General features: G+C 38.2%; 1 protein-coding gene across 4 annotated transcripts in view; it reads right to left on the bottom strand.

Annotated features, from left to right (window-relative positions):
- LOC107577496 (homeobox protein cut-like 1) overlaps positions 1 to 24,607 on the bottom strand; it is a 126,789-nt gene that overhangs the window by 34,991 nt on the left and 67,191 nt on the right. For 3 of the 4 annotated variants that reach the window (XM_016263581.1, XM_016263573.1, XM_016263567.1), the window contains exons 4-9: positions 18,348 to 18,426; positions 14,969 to 15,106; positions 12,667 to 12,829; positions 11,744 to 11,811; positions 11,562 to 11,628; positions 495 to 543 (exon numbers count right to left, since the gene is read on the bottom strand). In XM_016263581.1, the coding sequence (XP_016119067.1) occupies positions 495 to 543; positions 11,562 to 11,628; positions 11,744 to 11,811; positions 12,667 to 12,829; positions 14,969 to 15,106; positions 18,348 to 18,426 (564 nt within the window). Of the gene's footprint in view, positions 1 to 494; positions 544 to 8,257; positions 8,277 to 11,561; positions 11,629 to 11,743; positions 11,812 to 12,666; positions 12,830 to 14,968; positions 15,107 to 18,347; positions 18,427 to 24,607 lie in introns of those variants that run through there. The other variant, XM_016263589.1, reaches the window with a different exon arrangement.

Below are 24,607 nucleotides of genomic sequence, written 5' to 3' on the forward strand. Positions count from 1 at the left end.
ATAATAAAAATATATATATATATATATATATATATATATATATATATATATATATATATATATATATATATTCCTACAGATCAGCTTTCCCAAACATGTAAGGTCAGAAAAATTAAAAAATAAACAAATAAATCTCCCGAAATGCACAAAACCCATAAAAAGGCAAGAGAATCTTTTTATTGCATCACATAAAAGATCTGATATCCATTTAGATTTAGCCGTTGGGGCTCAGAGCTCGAAAAAGTGCAAGGGAATGATGGATTTATTCCAAAAGGAAAGCAGATGGAGGGAATTAGGATATCTGGAACTTGGATATATGTGACTCCAATAAAGTTGAGTGCTAATAAAAGAAATTTGCAATCTAGCACTGAAATTTCTGTATAGTCCATTAGAATAGAGATATTAATAAAAGACCTAAACAAGCTGTTATTGTGACTTATATTTGCATACAATAGAAATATGAGTCACTTTTCCATGAGGAATATGGCTTTTACCTGATTGGCTCTTTCCAAATCTGTCATCACCGCTTCAATCTCATTGGCCCTGAAAAATAAAGGCACACATTACTTATGCAGACAGGAGGGAAATGGTAGTGCAGGTTTGTTGCAGTAAAACACAATGATGCAACATAATGCAATGCAAAAAAATGGGTCACGTAAGAACAGACCAGGTGGAACAGAAGACCTCCCATCAACATAAAACGGGTAATCAGCATCTTGCCTCACTTCTGGGCCGCTTGGATGTGTGCATATGCAATTACGAGCAGCTAGATGCGTTCATGAGAGCATTCATCATGAAAGCATCTGGGTATGCGTGTGTTGTTGTGTAGAGATCAGCCATTTCAGTTGGACTTCTATAACCCCGTCATGCATGTGAACACTTGCACACTCACCAATATGCACACTGGCACACACACACACACATACACACTACCACACGCACGCAGGGCCATTAACCCCTCTCGATTTCACAGTAATCCGATGGACTGTGAGCTGTGTAGCCCAGCAGTGGGTTCACAGCTCAGCCACATGGACAAGCCCAGGTTAAAACAGAAGGATTACACTAATATAGGCCTCAGACTCCTTTTAATTCACACTAATCTGAAATAATATTCTCAATTCTGCTAGCGCGCAGCTCAGCCTAGCAAATGGCATGGCTTAGGTGTGTAAACACAACTGCTTTCAATAAAGGTTAACAGTACTGTATGTCCCCATTTAACATGCAACTCAAATAAGTGTAGTTTGGTCACTCAAATACAGCTTTCAAACATTCTGTCAGGAAAAACAACAAAAGATGGCCCATTTCCAACACTCACGCCAACTTTTTGGGTTAAATGAACTTTTATTATAATGAGAATGAAGACAAAGGGCTAAAAGTGATTGGGAAACAAGTTTTGGAAAACATTGTGATCCAAATCCATAATCAAGGCTGAGGAATTAGGGAAAAGGGATAGTTCACTCAAAAATTACAATTCTGTCCTCATTTACTCACCCTCAAGCTGTTCCAAACATGCATGAACTTCTTTCTTCTGTGGAACAAAAAAGAGGGTATTTTGAAGAATGTGGGTTAACAAACATTTTATGGTCCCCACTGACTTCCATAGTATTTTCATCCATTCTATGGAAGTCATCAACTGTTTGGTTAGCAACATTCTTCAAAATATTACAAATGATGTTCCACAGAAGAAATAAACTCATCCAGGTTTAGAACAGCTTGAGGTAAGTAAATGGTGACAGAAGTTTTGATTTTGAGTGGACTATCCCTTTAAAATGTGGCTGGTTATCATGGTCCAACCATTGCAGCTAGCCATAATTACATAAAAAGTATCTTTCTCAATTGACAACCATTAATTTTATTTTATTATTTTCTTTCATTAGATGTTTTGCCACTACATTCTTAGCATTAATGGCCCATGATAACCATTTATTTTATTTTATTATTTTCTTTCATTAGATGTTTTGCCACTACATACTAAGCATTAATGACTCATGTATACTAACTGCTAGGCTTCACCTTTTTGTTTTGATTTTGTATCTTAACCAAACTCTCACACACTAGCTAGCATGGTGTGTGCTAACCACTAGGCTACATCTTCAACAAATGTCTTTGTTTGAATTTGTACTACTATTTTAAACAAACTCAAAGTGTTCACACATACTTCATGTAGCTTGTGTGCTAACCACTAGACTATAGCTTCAACAAAGGATTTGCACTACTATCTTAAACTCAGAGCATTTTTGTTTGATTTTGAACCGCAATCTTAACTAAACTCAAAGCGTTCACACATACAATAATGTGCAGCATGTGTGCTAACTGCTAGGCTACTACTTCGTACTGTAGCCATTTTTGTTTATGTTCCTAACTCAAAATATTCACACATGATAATCTGTTGTAGCATGTGTACTAAGGCTACTACTCTCTATAGTAGTCATTTTTGCTCCACTATCTTTACCAAACTCAGTGTGTTCACAATTGATGCTTGTAGCCAAATCTGAAACAGGCAAAAATTCAACCAACTCATAATATTTAAGCAAGTGAAACTTGTTAGCCCACATACTGAGCCCTTAATCTGATAAAAGCACTTGCATTATTTGTCACCCACTGTATTCTCCTCTTGAACGGTTCTCCCATTGACATTTCTGACCATGTGACTGCAAACTGAGAGGAGTCAAGCACAGCTGAAATTAATTCAACAGCCAAGCTTAATAATTAGAGGCGATTTGGTTTAATGATTCAGATGAGCTTAAGCTTTGTGCGCACTTTTAAGCGTGTGACTCTGGCATCTCATGGATGATGCTGCGTTGGTTTCGTTGTGGCTATAAAAAAAAAAGTGAAGAGCGCTGTGAAAATACGGTTTCAAATTATTATTGAAACATAATTATTCACTCCAATTACATGATGGCTCTCTAACGTCAATGTAAAACCCCATTTACAACCCATTTTACTTCTGTAACGTGACATTTCAAAGTGAAACAGGATATTCAACAAGAAAAAACATAGGCCGGTGTTGATGTTATCCACTGGGAATTAACTGGATTGTGAAAAATGGGCATTAGACACCAGAATGGAGCTAAAAACAAGGTCTAAAAAGCTCTTAAAATAGCCTGCATTTTTTAAAATTTGGAATTATGTGCACACATTGATTGTTCACAAAAAGAGCTGGCACAACTTTAAAATGAACGTTCAATAATGTAGATATTTATTATTTAATATATATTTAGCTAGTTTCTTTCCCTCTGAGATTTACCAAACCCAAACAGTTAAATATAAATCATTAAATAACGTAAGATCAGCACAGATTTGGGAATTATGGAATATAATACTCCTTTAAACCTAAAGACTGCAGATCAGAGGTTTATTTTATGCATTAACAGTGTCATGATCTCGTCATGGCACAGAATACAAAAAATACAATCTCTCTTAAATACAGAGTAAAGAGGCACTCATTCTTGCTCTATCACACACGCACACACACACACACAATTGTGAACCTGCATAACCTAATCTCCTCTCATTTCTGGTCTCGTCAGCTCATGTTCACTCCCTCCTTTATGGGCCCCACTGTAAAAACACATTAAATGACGACCTTAAAGGGGCAATATTCGACACTTTCATAGTGTTATATTTCTTTCCTTGAATCCACGTACGTTAGTCACGGTTTCTTGCACCTAAAACAATCAGAATTTAGCATTACGCCTTCTCTTTGACCCTTATATTTAAACAGCCTGTTTTTGCTACTGTATCTTCAAGAACTCTACATGCAATTGAGCTCAGCTGTGATTGGCTGACTTCTGTGTACTGGTGTAGTTCACAAATCTGCGATTTTTGTAACATTTTTATAGATGTTTCAAGTGGACTGAAGTGGGAGATTTGCATGTTAGAGTACATCAATGTTCTACATTGAAACTTTATTTCAAAAGACCAAAAAAATCCGGCATGTTCTTCATCACCCCGAACCGGGGGCCAGAGGTTATCTGCAAGATCATTTATTCGGATTATTTCATCATTTACATACGAACACGCTACAATGTGGGAAAGTCCAAAGAAATAACAGTGTGAATGTAATCCAGGAACATATAAACACGACTTCTTTTGTTATTCTACGAGCTACCGCTGATGAATAGAGCATATTAAACACTTACTACATTTGATTATTGTGCTTGGTCGTCTCTGGCCTGATAAATTATGAGAACCAGCTGCTTTGATTTTGACCTTTTCCATCCAGCACTGCTGTCAGAAAGGGGAGGTTAACTCGGCGCTCGGGCGAAGCTAGTGAGAGAGAGGTCCAGGTTACATGCATCCTCTGGCTGTAATTCAACTCTTTCAGGCAATTCTCTCTCCCGTCTAGTTCGAACTCACTCTCGCTCGCTCTCTCCCCAGTGTCTTTGTTTCTGCTGCGGCTCAAATCCCCCTGGGCTGGTACGACATTTCACAGATTTAGCCCATTAGATTTCCATTTTGCTCTCTTTCTCCAGTTGGCCCCTATCTTATGGAGCCAGTGTGGACTTTATCCTGCTGGTTTTTTTTTTTTGTCCTCCCATCCTCTCTTAACCTTTTGAAGGCTGTGGTGGTAAGAAAACCCCCTGGGTTTTATTTTTTTCCCCTCTTGTTGAGTGTCTGTCCTCCAGGAAATAAAAAAACTCATCCTCAAGTGTCATTCCTCACTAACTCTCAAAACATAACATCATCGACCCAAATTTTTTTTGACAGCAATCACACAGGTGTATAATCATCTCCTATGGAAGTTTCAAGAGTTTCATTCCGGAGTAAATTAAATACTAAAGATGTTGATTTATCAGTAATTTCATTACCAATAAAAGATTTTTACATTTTCTGAAGGAAATATGAGGCGTATGTGGTTGCTAGGGTGTTGCTAGGGCATTCCAAATGGTTACTTACTAGCCCAGAGTCAAAATATCAATAATATACCTTCTTCTATGGGATTTTTCACCCATTTAAACGCCCAAAAGATTGTACAATTAGAGATATCATAGCACGAATATTACAGGTAAAACTACATTCCAGTGTTTACTATTTAAGGTTTAGAAAAATGCTTAACCATAAGTTAAGTGTAAAAATGATAACTGTGCATATAATATGCTGATAAATATGAAAATATTAAGTTAAATAAAAAACGCTGAGGTGAATCTAAACATCAAATAATCCAAATATGAAGTCAAATACAAAAAAAATTAAGCACAAATAAAATATATGAAAACACTGAACCGTTAAATTAAATATGAAGAAAATATGAGGTGTTTTCTTGTGGAAAAACTTGCAAGGTGTCAGAATATGGTTGTTAAAGGTGGTTACTTATTGGCCCCTGAAAAAAAAAAAACACCAAATCTCTATAATATTTTGATCCACAAATATTGGTAATATATTATGGGATTTCCGGTTATGGGATTTTTTTTTGCACCCGTTTTATTGACGGCCAGATGAAAATTGTAAACAGTATATCTTTCCACAACAAACCACACAATGTGAGGTACCATTTTTGTTTATACCACAAATAATACAGGTCAAATTTCACAACAAAGTTTAACACTTAAGGTTTGTGGTTTAGAATCCCATAACCATTATTATAAGCAATAGTGATAGAGATATTAGTTTAGCTAGTAATGCTAGTTTAGTGCACTATAGTGTACCGAGCTCTATTTGAAAAAGCTATATACCCACATAATACATCTGCACAATACTGTGGAAATATCATCGAACAACATAAGAGCTTCTGGGACGGCGAAATGTCTTGCTTGACACAGATGAAATGTTTTCTTTGCACTCAGCCGGCGAGCGTAGATGTGTGCAGATAAATCAGGTGGGTAGGATGAGGTCCTTTGTGTTCCCCGCAGTAATTTAAAACCTGCCAGACTGATGGGAGTACAGACAAATGGATCAGACAGAGCAAAAATCCACCCTCCGAAATGTCACACAACCAACAGCGCAGCAGAGACCCTGTCAAGCAAAACACGCTGGATGCGTAGACAAAAAAAGGCTGAGAGGTGCGAACAGGCCTGACGTTGCTCTTCTGCCTGGATTTGAGGGGAATCAAACTGCGTTGTTTATCCGAGTTAGTGCATGTAACATCACAGGACGCACAGACAAAAGGATCTGAAGGTATGTTCACAGCAAACACGCAGTCGGTGCAAGCCCGTGGGGACTGTCATGTCACCGGGAGCTGAAGAAATTTGTGTGCACAGCTCTCGCATGCCAGAACCCTGACTGCACCAGCTCACTGGCCCAGTGCACTTCTCCACGGTTTACATCTCACACACACACATATACACAGAGCCCACAGAAACCACAAACAGAAATTCACTCTGTCTCTCTCCATTTCTCTCTCTTTTTAACACATGCACACATCCCCACCTAGACGCACGCTCGCGATCCAACATCTGCACACACGCACACAATTCCACAAGCCTCACACAGCTGCTATTTCTGTAAGCTCCCCATCTACTGCCCATTTGTCTCGTAAAGGACACACTGCAAAACCCAACCTGCCACTTTCAGCACAGGAGAAACCACTTTAATTGCATGTTGTTCCTTTCCAATTCAGTCAGGGAGAAACCAGAGAGAGTTTAACCACGCTGGGAACAAGCACAACAGGCCACACAGCATGACAAACTCAACCCTGAGCCCTGAGATTGCTAAAACTGCCCGAGGTAATAAACTCAATGTATGTTTCCACTTTGTTTACAACAAAAAAAATCATAGGGTAAAGTGTTAAAGTATTAAGTTTGTATATGATAAATTGCTACATAGGAAAATTTTAGTGAATGTTAAATAACTATATGTTGAGGCAGAGCCGAATATGTAGTATGTCAAATAAAAAACATTAAGCACAAATACATTAAGTTAAAATTATTTAAAATGTTGAATTGTTAAATTAAATATGAAAATGGAATGTAAAAATGGAAATGTTAAATTAAATACAAATAAGCTGATTTAAATACTGAGATAAATATAAATAGTTTTTTCTTTTTTAAGTGACTAACAGCACAACACCAAGTTACTTTTGAAAATGTTAAATGTGAAATATTAAGTTAAAATTTAAATATGGAAACATTAAGTTAAAAATAAAACCAATGTGTTATGTATGAATAAGTTGAGTTAAATACGAACACGAGTTAAAAACACTGAGTTAAATATAAATACATGAAGTGAAAAAAAATGATGACTACACTACATTTTAAAGGCAGTTATTTAAATATATGAAAACATTAAGTTAAATACAAATGAGTTGAGTTAAATATAAATGCAATAATCATGTTTAAAATACACCTCAGCATTTAAAAAGACAGTAACTGTTGTGTCTCAGCACTGGTGTGTGTTTGTGCAGGCATGCATGGGCCGATGCCCGTGTCTGAGCCAGCTGTAGTTACTGAAGCTGGCAGGACGTTAATGAGGAGGTCCTGAGGAGGGATGAGAGGAGAGTCTGGGCTGGAAAAGAAAAAGAACCGGATTAAAATTTCAGCACAACAGAGCCCTAAGAGAGAGAGAGAGAGAACAAGATAGATAGCTGGGACAACAGACACCTCGCGGGCCTGTGAGAAAGGCGGACATTCCACCGTGAACACGTCTGGGAGGGGAGAGATAGTGGGGGAGGGCAGTGGGGGAGGGGAAAAGAGAGATGGAAAGGGAGAGAGAGGTTGCATACAAACAGCGAAGCGAATTGAAGCATTCCATTATTACGCTCGACTGAACTCTGCTCCTCTTTTCACCCTGAACCCAAGACACACACACACACACAAACCAAATACACACTCTCTCTGCAGCTGATACCATCCTTCCTTCAGACTGAACTAAAAAAGAGAAAGAGGAAGGGGAGGGTGACACGACAGGAAGGGATATGAGAGACAAAAATAGGAATGATGTTACTGGACTGACTAGTTACAGACAAACTGAATGTTAAAAGGGTAAAAACTGGATTAAAAAACAAGCAGTAACTCTCCTATCCATCAAAAAAACATGACAGGTTGAGATTTCAATGATTAATATTAGTTTTCTCCGCCCACATGGCCTAGATTACATCAGCAGTTAAGAAAAGTCACTTTAGAGACTGAAAAAGTTGTACGGTTTAGATGGAAAAATAATGAAATCACACTTTTTTTTTCAGTAGCGTGCACCGAATTGTTATTAAATTCTATTTGATTCCACATTGAGATTAACACAGTTTTCAATATGTACGACCGCAAACATCTCCACAGTTCATATGGGTGACGATCGGTCAACATTATGGATTTTGTGTCCATACCTGCTGAACACCCAGAGCTAACCGCCCCGCATCAAAGGCTGAACAACTGCCCACCGAGGGACTTCCTTTCTCATTCGTTTATTACTGGAGCACTGCAGAGCATGACACATTCTTATGTTTATTTAACTATGCGATACACGCACACGAACATCTCGGCACCTTTCCTGTTGAGATCCATCTACTGTCACTGTGGATGAACTAAGCTAACGGAGCATGTAAAACCCTGAGGCCAGGAAAGGGCTCTTAGATGGGGGTGGGATTCCTTTATCCCCTATCAAAGACACATGCACAGAATCACGTAACTTCATTAAGTCAGCAATCACAACAACGGTGAAGTCTTGGATTATAGATGTTTCAGGCTTAGGCAAAATAGGATGTGTAAAGCATAAATCTATATATGTACAGTAAGCAGACCACAAAACACTGCCAACTACTAGTAGCAAAATAATTTAAATTTTGATTAAATGATGACAATATTTTGCTTTAACGCAATGTCAAAAAAAGTAATGTAAAAAAAAAGGAGGGGAATTTTAAATAAAGATATTTTTTAAATTTATATATATATATATATATATATATACACATACACAGTACATATATACATACATACATATACACGTTATATATATATATATATATATATATATATTTAAATATTAGATTTTATGTTATATAGACCCTTTTAGTGCCGACGTCACAATTACATCACAGCACTAGCTGGAGGCAAAACAAAAGGGAAAACTAGAGGCGGCCAATACAAACCAGTAGAGATTCGGCTATATAAGGACTTTAAAATATCATCTTGTTGTGATGTTAGGTGCCAGAATCGATGGAGTACAGGCTCCAATTTGAAATTTTATCGTATACCTGCTGCCAGACAAAAAAAACAATGACAGCTGTGGTTAAACACAATAAAACAAGCGGACTGGACAGAAACAATCATCAAAAATGCTCGCGTTTGTAGCACACACTTCTTATCAGAAAAGGCTAAATAAAGTATTGCATTTTGTTGTTATGGATTATGGTTTGTGTTACGCATCTAAAGAGTTCTTATGCATCTCACAACATGCAAGAGTAGCCTATGTCGTGTATGAAAATCTGTGTGCATGTGTGTAAAACAACAAACTGATGATTTATATGCTTAATCATCTGTAATTGCATATACATTGTGATTGATTGTGGAGAACTTGAATTGATTTTTAAGAACTTGGTAAGAAAGAATAATCAAATACAGAAACTTGAAAATTAGCTGTTTCTGGATTTCTTATTTCTAGAAAATATTCACATCTTTAAATGTACTGTATGTAAAGTAATGTAAAGGTACTGTAATGTCACTGAAAACTTACATCATTCACTGGAGGTATACTTTAAAATAACTATTTGGCCATTACATACATACATCTTCAAATAATATACCCATCACTTTAAATGTTTAACTTTTTTGGTATTTTGGCCCAGATCACTCACATATAGCTGTAAAAAATAGTTGCCTGCTGACATTGAAATATATACATCTTCATGACTAGATAGACACAGGTGAGTTTCTCTTTATTATACACTTTAAGTTTCTCTATCAGGTAGTCACTCAACCGGAGGGAATCCTGTCAGATTGTCCATCCATTGAGTGAGTGTGTACGGGTCGACCAGTCTGGTTTCTTCCGTTAAAGTTAACTTTTTCAAATAACAATCGCTGTCACGGACAAGTGAGTGACCTTACATATTCAGGTAACATCGGATTTTCTCCGGTCATTGTTAAAAAAACAAGCTAACAAAACTTCATAGCTAGCGTTAGTGAAGCGGTCAGGGGAATCTTTCTGCCTCCACCTAAGCTCCACCCACAGAAAAACGTCACGTTGTTTACTGACTGAAAAGGGGTCTATAGATAAATGAATAATAACAATTACAAGATATTTAAAATGCATGTAAATATTGGCTTTTATGACATTTTTATGCATTGTTATATAGAAAACACACACACACACACATATACTGTATATATGCAACGATAAGGGAAATCCCTTTAAAGTACAATAAACAGAGCATTAAATTCATTGCAACATCAACAATGTTGTTTCATTTCATATCAGCAGCAAAATCATAACCAATACATTTTGCAAATAATCAGTCACACTTCCTAGACAAAAAGTGTACTTAATAAAATAACAAGCTAAAAAAAGCTGGAGCACCAGGATGAGAAACAGGTAAGAGATCTAATGGAGTGGAAACGTTTTACCTGCCACACTCTCTGTAAGAGTCCCCGGGAGAGACGGGGCGGATTGGAAACAGGCCAATGTTACTGAATGTCACAATGCATTTTCTTGTGTGCGTGTGTGTCTTTCTTGTTTGCGTTTGTATGCACGTACACGGTCATATTCAAATGTTTGTGCTTAAGAATGACAGCGAGATTTATCTGTCGTTAGATCAGTGTCTGCAGTGATCGTGGAATCAGAAGCGTGTCTTTTCCTCAAATAAACCTTCCTTTGACCTTCCGGTTCGACCACAGCTCACCACAGAGGGTTTCTGTGCTAAAAAAGTGGCTTCTTTGACTTTAAATGTACAGTGCTGGGGGTCTGGCATGGCAGGGTTTGGTTTGGTTTAATCACAGGTAGTGTAATTATGTCACTCAGTGCAGAGAACTGCACCGAAACAGCACGCAGCGAGCGCGCTCTGCAACAGGATGCATTCCTCAGTGACAGCAAGACAAGGAAATTGCCACCTAAACCAGACCACATGACAGGGAGAGAAGAACGCACACATGCAGATGCATACAAACACACACGCATGACCCAGATCAAGGCAAACAGACATAACGCGCAAACAAAAAGCACGTATGCACATACTGATTCGCCCACCACCCACAAAATGTCAGCCAATGGTACGAATCCCTTCATTACAGGATTCTCAGAGAATCACTCAGAGCATCCGTATGAGATATGGAGATATGTGTCATCCATTATTCAGTCTCGTGTAGCCATAAAGCATCATGGGCGGGACGTGAGGACTATTGAATATCAATTTGTCCATGAATGAAGGTGTGATTTCACCACACTGTGTTTTCCCCCATAATCAAACCTGTCTGCAGTAGGATTATGAGCTGTTTTGGTGCGGATCAAAGGGGTGAGTGTGTTTGTCTGTGTCTGTACGGACACGCAAATGTGGGTAAATGTGTGTGCAAAGGTGAGACAAGCACAAAACACGCCTAGCAGACAGTAAAGAAAATACAGAAGGGGGAATCCGAGCCGTTTTGGCGCTAATCCACACTGTCTCCTGCTGCGTCCCATCAAAATGTAAACGGGTTACTCACTTTGCTGTGGATTCTTCATCGTATTTTGTCTTCAGTTCATGGAGTTCTGCCTGAGTTGCTTCAAGTGCTGTGGAACAAATGAAACGCATGTCAGTAAAACAGGCTTAAAGAATTCAACTACGTCAAATTACATGTATGTAATTGCAAAAACACCCAACTTGACGGTTAATGCATTAGCAAACCTGTTTGTAAGGACTGCGTTTTCATGTCCAAGTCTTCTGTCCTGCTGTCCTGGCTCTGCTGTGGCTGACTGCACAGACATCCAGAGGAGAATTAAAACAACTGTGCATTGACAATTAAAACAAATTTCCCAACATATATTAATGTACAGAGAGGATAGTCACGCAACACTACAGTACTGCAAATTGATATGAACATATGAATAATCACTAGATGCAGTGCATATAAATAAATGACGAGATGCAGTGATATTACATAACATTTTTAACATTTAATGCCTAAATATTTCTGATGTGGACATACAGCTATATTTTCAAAGTGAGCTTCCTATTTAACTGCCTACTGTTTTCAGTGTTAATTTACTATCATTAAGATACTATAATAGTTATTCAAATTTTAAATTAGTTTTTATTTTTATATGTTCCATTTTCCTTTACATTTTAGTTACAATTTTATGGTGTGTTAATTAGTTTTATATATTTAGTTAGTTATTAAATTTAGTTATATTTATTATTTCAGTTTTAGTTGTAGTTATCAAATCAAATGAAAATGGGAAATGTTGCCTTGGCAACTAGCTGAAATAAACTAAGTTATGAAGTTATTTTTTTTTTGTTATGAATTCAGAATTTAGTTACAAAGGCACCTATGATTCATGAAAAATGTAGTTTAAGAATTTATAAACATGAATTTAATGCTGAACACATCGATGATACCCAAACATTTTGCTTAAGAACTGAGAAAATCGTTTTTCAAGCTATGCGTTTATGTTCTTATGATTTCTCTGATGTCATTTCAAACTTACCTATGAAGCTCAAAACTGCTATCTAGGAAGGCAGCTTGCTAGTTTTTGAAGCACAGTCTATGAATTCATAATGCAATCAAGAAGACTAATGACGTATCGGATTTGTGCAACAGTCAGGCTAACCTCTCCTTGTCTGCATAGTTGTTAGGAAGGTTTTCCCCTTTGCTTTCCCTCTCTTCTCTTCCTGACCGGTCCTGGTTCTGATCGGGAGCTTCCTCTGTGTTCTTGGCATGGAGAGAATGCTCATACTGCTCCAGCTTCTCTTTAAGTGCTTTAATAGTGACTTCTGTAGAAGAGAAACAGAGAGAAGCATGAAAAAGACAGACAGTGGAGACCTACGGGTGTGTGGGGTTTAGGTTTTGTCTACACTGTGGGGCCCAATTGTCCCCTAAGGATAGTAAACCCTGAAATCGGCCAAGAGGAAAACCACTTAATAAACATACCAAATTATATCTTTAAGTAACAATTCACCCAAAAATGAAAAATCTGTCATCTCACCCTCACCCTCACCCTCAAGTCGTTCCAAAACCATATAGCTTTCTTTCTTCCATGGAACATAAAAGGAGCAATGAAGACTGTGGCAGTTACAATGAATGGGGACTGCAGCTTCAAAAGGACACAAACGCACCATAAAATAATCATAAAAGTAGTTCATATGACTATATTCCAATTCTTCTGGAGCCATGTGACAACTTTGTGTGAACAAAGCAAAATTTAAGTCATTTTTCACTGAAAATCAAACTCAATGATCCAATCAGTGCAGTTCTCGAGGTAACTGCCCACTTGAGGGAAGATTATCACTGAATAATGCCTTATATTTTTTCACCCAAAGCTACTGTATGACTTTGAATCCAGCACACAAGTCATATGAACCACTTTTATCATACATTATTGGTGCCTTTGACCTGAATTTTCACGGTTCAAAAATTATGCAATGTAATGGCATGGAAAAGAGCGACCAGCACATTCTTTGTAATTGCTTGCTTCCTGTTCTACAGCAGGAAGTCATTTGGGTTTGAAACGGTTCCTGGTGAGTAAACTGAATTTTCATTTAATGGTAAAATGTTAATTTAAAGAAAATGCTAAACTAAGAGGGTTACCATTTATGATTAGGGTGAGAGGATAGAAAATTTCATTAGCTCAGTATAAAAACAACTGAAGTCAAGGGAAAGTCCCCTCTGTGAAAGAAAAATGTGTGTTTACATGCCTACACACACACATCCACACAAAATATCCCTGATAGAGAGCTTTTTCCTCCTCTCTCCATCTCTTGCACAGCCATCTGCGGTGATTTAAACTCCAGCACTTCACCGCTGACACATAATCAATGAGCAGCAGTCCCACAAGAGCCCTTTTAGACCCTTAAATGCTAAACTGGACTTTAAACACTGTGAGACTGGAGGATCACTGACCTGAAAAAGATCAGCGTGTAGAATAGGAAGGATTACCTAGCGGACCGCTCAGACGGAAACACACCTGTGTGTGTGTACATGTACACATGTGTCTGCGACAGAGAGGTCGCATGTGGCGGTACCTATGGCTCGTGTGGGACAAATAAAATATTGCCGTTATTGAACTGCATCGATTAGGGGATTTCCACAGACCGTGAGGAAGCAATGCTCCCTCTTGTTTATGTTAAAAAAAGAAAAACCAGGAAACATGTCTGGCTGAAACAGCAGCGGGACAGAAATAGAGCTCAGATGACTACAGCTCATTTGAACAAAAATAGGGCCCCGTCTATGTGGGTACACATACGCTGCCTGCCAACATGACATATGCGTAACTCATTTAATTTGCTAGGTACAGATAAATCCTGTTTTACAAAAATTTTATTTCCATTATGTGACATCATTTTGAATGCAACAAAACATTCAGCAGGAAATAATGAAGTGATTTAATAAAACTTGATTTTATCCATCATGAATGGATTTTAAAAAGTAGGCTATGACCGAATTGTTAATAAAATGTAACAAAATAAACCTGTAAAAATAGTAATGGTGTGAAATATTATAACTAAATAATGACTTTTCTATTTTAATCTATTTTAAAACTTATTTCTGAAATAGCAAAGTTGAAATTTAATATTTAATATTATATATATATATATATATATATATATATATATATATGCTACCATTTAAAAGTTTGGGGTCAGTAAGATTAATATGAAATTGATAAAAAGTGATAGTATAGATATTTATCATGTTTCAAATATTTATAGATGTTGTTCATTGAACTTTATTCATCAAAGAATAATTTTTTTTTTATTATTATATAAATAATATATATATAAATATATAAATAAATATATATATATATATTCATATTTGTTTCATAGGTGATAGAAGTTCTACATATTTCACTTTGTGGAAAATGTGTTGTTGTTTTCCTTAATTTCAAGCAGCACTGAGAAGCTGGTGGTTACCTGGGTTTTTAACCTCTGCAATTTCACGTTCGTACTCTTGTTGTGTATCTTTGAGCCTCTGGTTTTCGGTCTCCAAGTCGTGCATCTTCCGAACAGTCACCTGGAGTTGCTGAGCTGCCTCCAGAGCAGAGACAGGATCTGAAACACACATCCACACACACACGGGTCAGAATATCGGGTGTCCCACGTTCAGAGCAGGTGAAAGGTTTTATTCAGTGAATGAGAGCTCAGTGTATGGAGATCAGTGTGGGCCAGTCTCTGTGCAGCTCGACTAAATACCTAAAAGTGTTTTTGCATTTTTGCGGATTGCCAACCGCAGCTAAAAATGTTAACTAGAAAAACAAACCAAGCCAAAACACGCCAATAAATCCACACTATGCTCCAGCACCTTGGTTTAACTTCTGCTCGGTTAAATCACGCTAACAAAAAAGAACCAAAAAGAACCATGGCGTTATCACTGATTTTATACAGATATCACGCAAGTACCATGTTTTCTGTGTACTTGTTTTATGGTAATCGTAATTTGCTGCTAGATTAGGGCACTGATTACACAATACGCACTCATTATTCACAAATAATTATTATTTATGAAGAAAAAATGAATTAAATCCTTAATCTCCTCCTTAATCCATCTCCTTTAAAAGTTACAATTAAAAAACACTGAATAATCTGAGACCTGTGGAACGACCACAATAAACTAAGGGCAGTAGAATTCTATGCAAAATAAACTTTTATATATATATATTTACAAAAATAGAAAAAATTTAAATATATATATTTAGTTTATATATTATAGTTTATATTCAAAATAGAAATAAATAATTTATTATTTCGTATAAAATTAATAATAAAAATTAAAATAATTAGGTGTACAACTATTATTTATTCAAATGCAAGCAACAATCAACAGCTGCAGAAATTTCAGGTTAGCAGGTTGTAAATTATACTAATTCATATTTGCCAGGGTGTTCATTTGTTGCTTTCATAAAGGAAAGGCGATGTTAAGTGAAATGCAGCGGTGGTGAGGGACCAGTGCCAACCCTCCGCACTGAAGGACTAAGACATTCTGACACACACACACACATGCTTTTTCATCACTGACTGTCCCCCTCAAATTCTAATTGCTATATGACTAATTATGGCCCTGTTCCCGTTGATTTTCCTTAATGAGACAGCCAAGTTAATTATGTAATCAAACTATTTTATTAGCCCCTGCGGAATATGAGAGTGAAAGAGAGAGAGAGTGTGAGAGTACAATCGGAGAACGAAAAGATGACAGAGAAGAATGCAAAATAAAACATTTCATTCCTGTACACGTTGTACATGAAGCTACAGTCGAGATCGCAGTTTTCGGCGCACATCCCTCCCCCTCTCTGTATTCTCATCTGAAGGTACAGGAAATGCTGATGGGGTGTGTTATGTGTGATGTGCATGTGTGGTGCGTGAGAGTGTGTCATATCTAAAAACTACAAGAGGAAGTCTGAATGAAATGCTGTCATGGTGTGTTCCCTTTTGTAGCCGTGGCAACTGCCATTTCAGCTCAACTCGGCTTGACGGGCGGCCATGCATGTCTGTCGCTCAATTCTGAACGTGACAGTCATGTGACTGAAATGACCAGCCAATTAAAATCTGATTTACACAGGCACATCAATTTGGATGCGTGTCATTTGATGTACAACACAATTAGGTTGGTGCCTGAAACTAAACTGGAGTTAAGTGCTGGGCAGCCTCACTGAAAGAAGCTATAGCGGACAAGTGGGAACGTTTAGATGCTTTAAAATCTATTATAGTACAGATATAACATCTATGAGACGCATTCAGCCTCTAAAAAGCAAAAACATATGAAAAAAAACATTAAAATAATCCTAAAGTTGAACCCTAAATTGAAAGCGACAGCTGTGTTTAAATGCAGGAGTGAATCCTCTAAATTACTGTTACAGTGTGAACAGAAAACTGGAGTCACTCCTGAATTCACAATGGCTGCATAGCAATGTTTTGACATCTTGTGGGTGTAAACAAGAAACACATTTTATCTCACAGTTATACAGACCGTACACAGTATATTTTTCATGAGTCTGAACAGAATATATATATACCAAAATATAGTTACCACACTAAAATATATTAAAAATAAATGTAAAATAATAAATGTAAATAAAAAATTATGAATTAAAATGCAGTCCTGTCTCGGTTATTTTTTCCATGGGCTTTGAATGAGTCTCATCCAATCAGAGTTCAGAAACAATATTAACAATGGATTTTATAAAGAGTATATCAGTCTTGTGAAGAAGTTAAATGTTGGCATTAAGTTGCCTGAAACACTTCCTAACACACAACACAATGCTCACACACAAACAGGCCTACACAGTGTACCAGAGTAACTATCACAAGATAATTTGTCAAGCTGTGATCACATTCGCAGACACATAGACAGGACTAAACAAGCTCCAGATTTCACAGATAGAAACAGACATTCCCAGACTAGACCTCCCACTCCAACATCCTGCAACACACACATACAGTTCCCTCTCAAATACACAACACGCACATATAAAAAGGTAGTCAAATGCACTTGCGCACACTTCCAGACACACAGACACACCATTGAGCTGGCCCGGGATCTCCAGACCGCAGCACTGTGATAATTTAGGGATGTATTAAGTAGTTGTGCAGTCAGACAGTCCAACCTGCTCCAACAGGCCCAGGCGGCACTGTCTGTCTGTCTGCCTGCCTCCCTGTCGCTCAGCAGATGTGGGCGGAGCTACACAGCTAGATTCGTGTGTGTGTGTGTGTGTATCTGCAGGGAGGTCTGAAGGTTTCCCAAGCTAAAGTTTAGTTCAGCCAGAAGTCGTCTCTCTCAACACACTCCATCGCACTTGCTTAACGGGGGTTTGATACATTATCTGCACTTTCTTGTGGTGAACTTTCAGTTTGAAGCACAACTCTATCGAGCGGCTGAGCTAAAGATGTTTCGAGATGTCACATGAACCTTAACGGCACCATTAACTTATTATAGATCAGTGCATCAGAACATTACCATATAAAAACTGAGGATCCGGGGGCCATTATCTCACTGTTAGAAAGCCAATTCGGAAGATTAAAAGGTGTTTGTGGGGCAATGAATGCGGATTTTATTAGAATCCAAGTTCCTCCGTGTGTGGGGTTTGGAACGAAGTGGGTCTCTAAAGCCGTAGAAGTCATTAAGACGGCCTGTGCGCGTGCATGGGTGTGTTTTAGACACTAGAGACGGAGGTCTCATAAATATGACTGATGTGTTTACAGTATTCTCGTCTCAGTGAAACACTACAGCAGTGTGTGTGAGTGCATTTGTGTGTGTGTGCGTGTGTGAGCAGCCAGCTCAGAGCGAGCCGAGACATACCTGGGACATCGATTAATCTCTTGTACACGCTGAGGAAAGCAGCCTCTGATTCTTTACTTCTTTTACTCAAGGCGTCGATCTGAAACAATGAGGGAAAAAACACAATAACTGAATTGCGTGTGCTTGGAACTGCAGGCTTGGTAACTGCATTAGCAACCAGGTTGAAATTTGCATACATTAGCAGCAATGACGAGTCCATTAAAGATGGCCATATGGAAAACAGCCTAGAAAAAGAGATTTCGAACTCACACGCGCACATTACGTGCATCACTTACCACCTATTCGACCTAAATAAAACAGCTAAGTGTACATAACCGTGACCCTTTTCATTCACACATGGTAAATCATTTATGTTTTGACGCGTGCGATATTTTTCCAAGAGCTGGGTCGAGGCATTTTGGGGGCAAGCTTCAGGTGTATACGCTCGGGCCGTTTCTGGTTCGCTTTATATAGAAGGTAATTATCAGGTATAAATCCAAATCCCTGTGAGCATGAGATGACAGAAACGGGTAATGAGGGACTCTGATAATGAGAAGAACTTTTGGCCTTAATATAGAGCACCGCAGACGCGTATGTATGGGCAAATTACATACTGTATCTGGGTTACAGCTCCCACAGCAAGGAGAGGCCTTCATCATTTCCTGAAGATAGATGATTTTCAGAATAGTGGCCGCAGTCACTGAGGTGCCGCCCACTAACTTAATCTAACTGTCAATTTGTAGAAAGATGCATGATCACGGTCATATAACAGATGTCAACAGAAGAAGGCATTGCAGATTAAAAATATTCTTAATATTTAACAAAAAAAGTTCCTGCTTAAAGAAATTAAACATTTTCAGATGTTTCTTGCCGGAAAACATCTGGATCGGCCCAGGCAGGGCCAAGTTCTGCAGCCCTCTTGCAGATGGAGCAATTAAACTTGCTTCTCTTACTCTCTCTCACTCGGCACGGGTCCACGTCTACCCCTGAAATCCAGCAGGAACCAATGTCAATTTTTAAACTCTCAGAGCTCTGAACCAGACAGAGCACAGAGGAGGTTAAGAGACTGTAAGGCTGCCTAGAAGCAGGCAGAAGCGGCGTGCGTGACTTTGCAGATACCGTCAACAGCTCTGCATAGATTATCTGCTCTTCTCCTACTCTGCTACCAGCTCAATCTGACGGCCTGAGCATCTGGCATCATCATGCTGCGGGACATCCACACAAAGTCATGCAAAGAGCCTCACAGACATTAGACCCTTCAAATATACACATACAAACGACCACATATCAGGGCTAGTTGTCATGCACGAAAAGTTGTCACAAAAGTTACACTATCTTTTCTTTTTGGAAAGAAATTATTACTTTTATTCAGCAAGGATGCATTAAATTGATCAAAAGTGACAGTATAGAACATTCTGAAAAATCAATCCTAAAAAACAATCAGTTTCCATAAAAAGATTAAGAAACACAACTGTTTTCAGTATTGATAATAAAAAATGTTTCTTGAACAACAAATCGGCATATTAGAATGATTTCTGAAAAATCTACACTAAAGACTGTAATAATGGCTGCTGAAAATTCAGCTTTGCCAACACAGGAATAAATTACATTTATAATATAGTCAAACAGAAATTAGTTATTTTAAATTTAATAATATTTCACAATATTTAATGTATTATTGATCAAATGCAGCCTTAAGCATAAGATTTTTTTTTTCAAAAACATAAAAAAACTACTTTTGAACTTTTTTTTTAACCTGAGAAACATTAAGTAAAAAGTGTGACACCTAGCCCCAGTTTCCCCTACATTACATTTCACACCAAACACACATGTACACACACAAACACAGTCAGTTCTGCCTCTTTGAACCATACAACACACAGACTATCTGGTGGCATCAAAAGCATGCCAGTTTAAACAGCATTATTCCCTGACGGTCCAGCCGGAACAGGGACTGAGGAGGGTGGGGGAAACGGTTATAAATAGCTCTCGTTTCTGTGGGGGAGCACAGACTTGGCACTGCTGATAGCAGAGTTAGAAAACTCCATCAGTTCTACTGACCTGCATCGCCCTCCAAACAGACGACCAGACTTCAAACATATTTGACCCTTGAGTTTCTTTTAGTTCTGTTTTTGTCTCATTTGGCCTCTTTTGGTAGACTTGGAGTGACAGGAAATTATTAAGGAGGGAAAGTAGTGGTGCACACTACAGATTCAAACCTACATCACCCACATTAGCACCAAGGCTAAACGTGTCAGAAGAACATGCATCCAAAAAGAGATTGCTAGATGATTACCTACATAAACAGATTCACAACCTACACACATACACTTTAACTTTGTTTGCCTGCATATATAGACAGTTTAATGATCTCAGATTCATCCATCATTGGATCCAAACTCATTTATCTGAGCTGCCACTAACCTTGTCTCTCCTCAGCACTTGGCCATGTTGAGCCTCTGCAGACTCCGGCCCGCTAAAATTAGTGCACAATTACGTCAAATCAATACTGACTTCCAAATCTGTAGAACTTCCATGCCACTCCGTAAACGGCTGCCAGAGTGATTAGCTCTCTTCACAGAGATCTTTGCTGGCGGGTCAACTTACTCTCTCCCTCTCCGTCTCGTACTCTTTCTTTCAGAATGTTGAATTTTCCACTTTGTAATGAAGATTATTTATTATCAAAATGAAGCTTGTGATAAGAAGCTGAATGCGGGCAAATCTGGAAAAAGTGGTCTCTCATCAAATTGAAAATTTGAGGGAAACAAAGTTAATGTTATAATAAAAAGAATAAAAATAAAATAAAATAAGCACATGACCAATGGCTAGAGCAAGGACCACAGCAGAGTAAATTAACATCTAACAAAATGAACAAAACAAAAATAAGCAATGCTATATAGGACTTTTTTTCTTTGTTCATGTTCTTATCTCAAACAGGGCACCAAGTGAGCAAGGAACCAAACCAAACCAAAACAAAACAAAAAACAAAACAAACAAAACAAATAGATGACTGACTATACCACTTAAATCTTTTTCTTTTTTGTCTCCTTTGGTAATGTCTTATCTCGCGTAGGGTGAGCCAGCACCACCTCCGGTACCATCACCAAAATTGAAAAAACATTTGAGTTTAGAGACTCTAGTCTTCTTGAACATCTGTAACATCTGGCTTTGCCTCTGGGGCAGAAGTATAAATGAGCAAAAACTCGTACAATTAAGTACAGTGACCCCCCCTCACCCCTCGTCTCTGATTTACACACACATTCATGTGCAACCCCAAACAGGGCCCCAGCCGCGTGCTATGTACAGCTCCCTATTGTACTCTCATTTCCTGACAGGAAAAGAGGAGGCTCTCGCTCTCTCTAACAAAAAAATTACATGTGGCAAGGACTCTGCACTGACCCACAAGATCAGTGTCAGTCTGACTCAAACGTGCTATTTTAACAAACCCACCGTTACAGGAAAACGGAAGATAGAAATTAAACTGAAAAAATCATTCACCCATTGCAAACGGCTGTATTCATTGGTCTGTCTGCCATTATGAATTATATAAGTGCTCTATCTTTTTTGTTTAAATTTGGTGCTGTAAAATTGAAGTCTCTTCATCTATTTTAAGATTTAATGAACGGTCAGACTGACAAGACAAAACACAAGCGATCCCATCCCTCCCGCCAATTATCGTAAAAAAAGCTGACGTCTGAGAAAAATGCCCGAAAAATAGTACATTTCTGGTCGGAGCAGTCAGGCTGTTTTTGTCAAGGTCAGGCACTGTCAATAAGGAAAATATTTCATGACGAAAAATAACAGGTGGTTTGAAACGATTTCACAGTTAGAATGGTGGGATGAGGATTTATTTTTAACCGAGCAGTGATTTGAAGTGGGGCGACTACCTCCGTTAATGACAGGCTAGTGTTCGAGAACACAGCTCCGAAACCACAATGAGCTATAATGGAGCAGTTAGCCAGCAGAACTGGCTCATGAGAGGAGAACAGGGAGCCACTACTCACAGCGCTCACTTCATCAAAGTTACATGCGGCATGGAAGAGCCGCGTCTCGCTGCGCTTCGAGCCCCCTCGACAGCCTCTTAATGCAAGGTGCTAGTGTTCGAGAACACAGCTCCGAAACCCACAATGAGCTATAATGGAGCAGTTAGCCAGCAGAACTGGCTCATGAGAGGAGAACAGGGAGCCACTACTCACAGCGCTCACTTCATCAAAGTTACATGCGGCATGGAAGAGCCTCGCTGCGCTTCGAGCCCCCTCGACAGCCTCTTAATGCAAGGTGCTGCTGAAGCCCGTCAAACGCTGCATTACATATACAGAAATATACTTTAACAGATAGTGGAAGTGTTTTTGAGGTCAAAGGAAAGGAAAATTGACACATACTTCTCACTTTCCTTCTCTTTTATTATTTCTGGACTAATCTGCCACTTTATTAGACAGAATAGCAAATGAGAAGCAGAAAATTATTGAGGGAAAAAGATAATTGAATTTCCACTACAATATATAAATATATATATATATATATATATATATATATATAACTCTCTCCCTCTCCGTCTCGTACTCTTTCTTTCAGAATGTTGAATTTTCCACTTTGTAATGAAGATTATTTATTATCAAAATGAAGCTTGTGATAAGAAGCTGAATGCGGGCAAATCTGGAAAAAGTGGTCTCTCATCAAATTGAAAATTTGAGGGAAACAAAGTTAATGTTATAATAAAAAGAATAAAAATAAAATAAAATAAGCACATGACCAATGGCTAGAGCAAGGACCACAGCAGAGTAAATTAACATCTAACAAAATGAACAAAACAAAAATAAGCAATGCTATATAGGACTTTTTTTCTTTGTTCATGTTCTTATCTCAAACAGGGCACCAAGTGAGCAAGGAACCAAACCAAACCAAAACAAAACAAAAAACAAAACAAACAAAACAAATAGATGACTGACTATACCACTTAAATCTTTTTCTTTTTTGTCTCCTTTGGTAATGTCTTATCTCGCGTAGGGTGAGCCAGCACCACCTCCGGTACCATCACCAAAATTGAAAAAACATTTGAGTTTAGAGACTCTAGTCTTCTTGAACATCTGTAACATCTGGCTTTGCCTCTGGGGCAGAAGTATAAATGAGCAAAAACTCGTACAATTAAGTACAGTGACCCCCCCTCACCCCTCGTCTCTGATTTACACACACATTCATGTGCAACCCCAAACAGGGCCCCAGCCGCGTGCTATGTACAGCTCCCTATTGTACTCTCATTTCCTGACAGGAAAAGAGGAGGCTCTCGCTCTCTCGAATGAAAAAATGACATGTGGCAAGGACTTTGCATTGACCCACGAGATCAGCGTGGGTCTGACTCAAACGTACTATTTTAACAAACCCACCGTTACCGGAAAATGGAAGATAGAAATTAAACAGAAAAAAGCATTCACCCGTTGCAAACGGCTGTATTCATTGGTCTGTCTGCCATTATGAATTATATAAGTGCTCTATCTTTTTTGTTTAAATTTGGTGCTGTAAAATTGAAGTCTCTTCATCTATTTTAAGATTTAATGAACGGTCAGACTGACAAGACAAAACACAAGCGATCCCATCCCTCCCGCCAATTATCGTAAAAAAAGCTGACGTCTGAGAAAAATGCCCGAAAAATAGTACATTTCTGCTCAGAGCAGTCAGGCTGTTTTTGTCAAGGTCAGGCAGTGTCAATAAGGAAAATATTTCACGACAAAAAATAATAGACGGTTTGAAACGATTTCGCTGTTGGAGTGGTGGGATGGGGATTTATTTTTAACCGAGCAGTGATTTGAAGTGGGGCGACTACCTCCGTTAATGACAGGCTAGTGTTCGAGAACACAGCTCCGAAACCACAATGAGCTATAATGGAGCAGTTAGCCAGCAGAACTGGCTCATGAGAGGAGAACAGGGAGCCACTACTCACAGCGCTCACTTCATCAAAGTTACATGCGGCATGGAAGAGTCTCGCTGCGCTTCGAGCCCCCTCGACAGCCTCTTAATGCAAGGTGCTGCTGAAGCCCGTCAAACGCTGCATTACATATACAGAAATATACTTTAACAGATAGTGGAAGTGTTTTTGAGGTCAAAGGAAAGGAAAATTGACACATACTTCTCACTTTCCTTCTCTTTTATTATTTCTGGACTAATCTGCCACTTTATTAGACAGAATAGCAAATGAGAAGCAGAAAATTATTGAGGGAAAAAGATAATTGAATTTCCACTACAATATATAAATATATATATATATATATATATATATATATATA

Source organism: Sinocyclocheilus grahami, unplaced genomic scaffold (genome assembly GCF_001515645.1).
Source record: "Sinocyclocheilus grahami isolate Dianchi unplaced genomic scaffold, SAMN03320097.WGS_v1.1 scaffold32.1, whole genome shotgun sequence".
Lineage (NCBI taxonomy): Eukaryota > Metazoa > Chordata > Actinopteri > Cypriniformes > Cyprinidae > Sinocyclocheilus > Sinocyclocheilus grahami.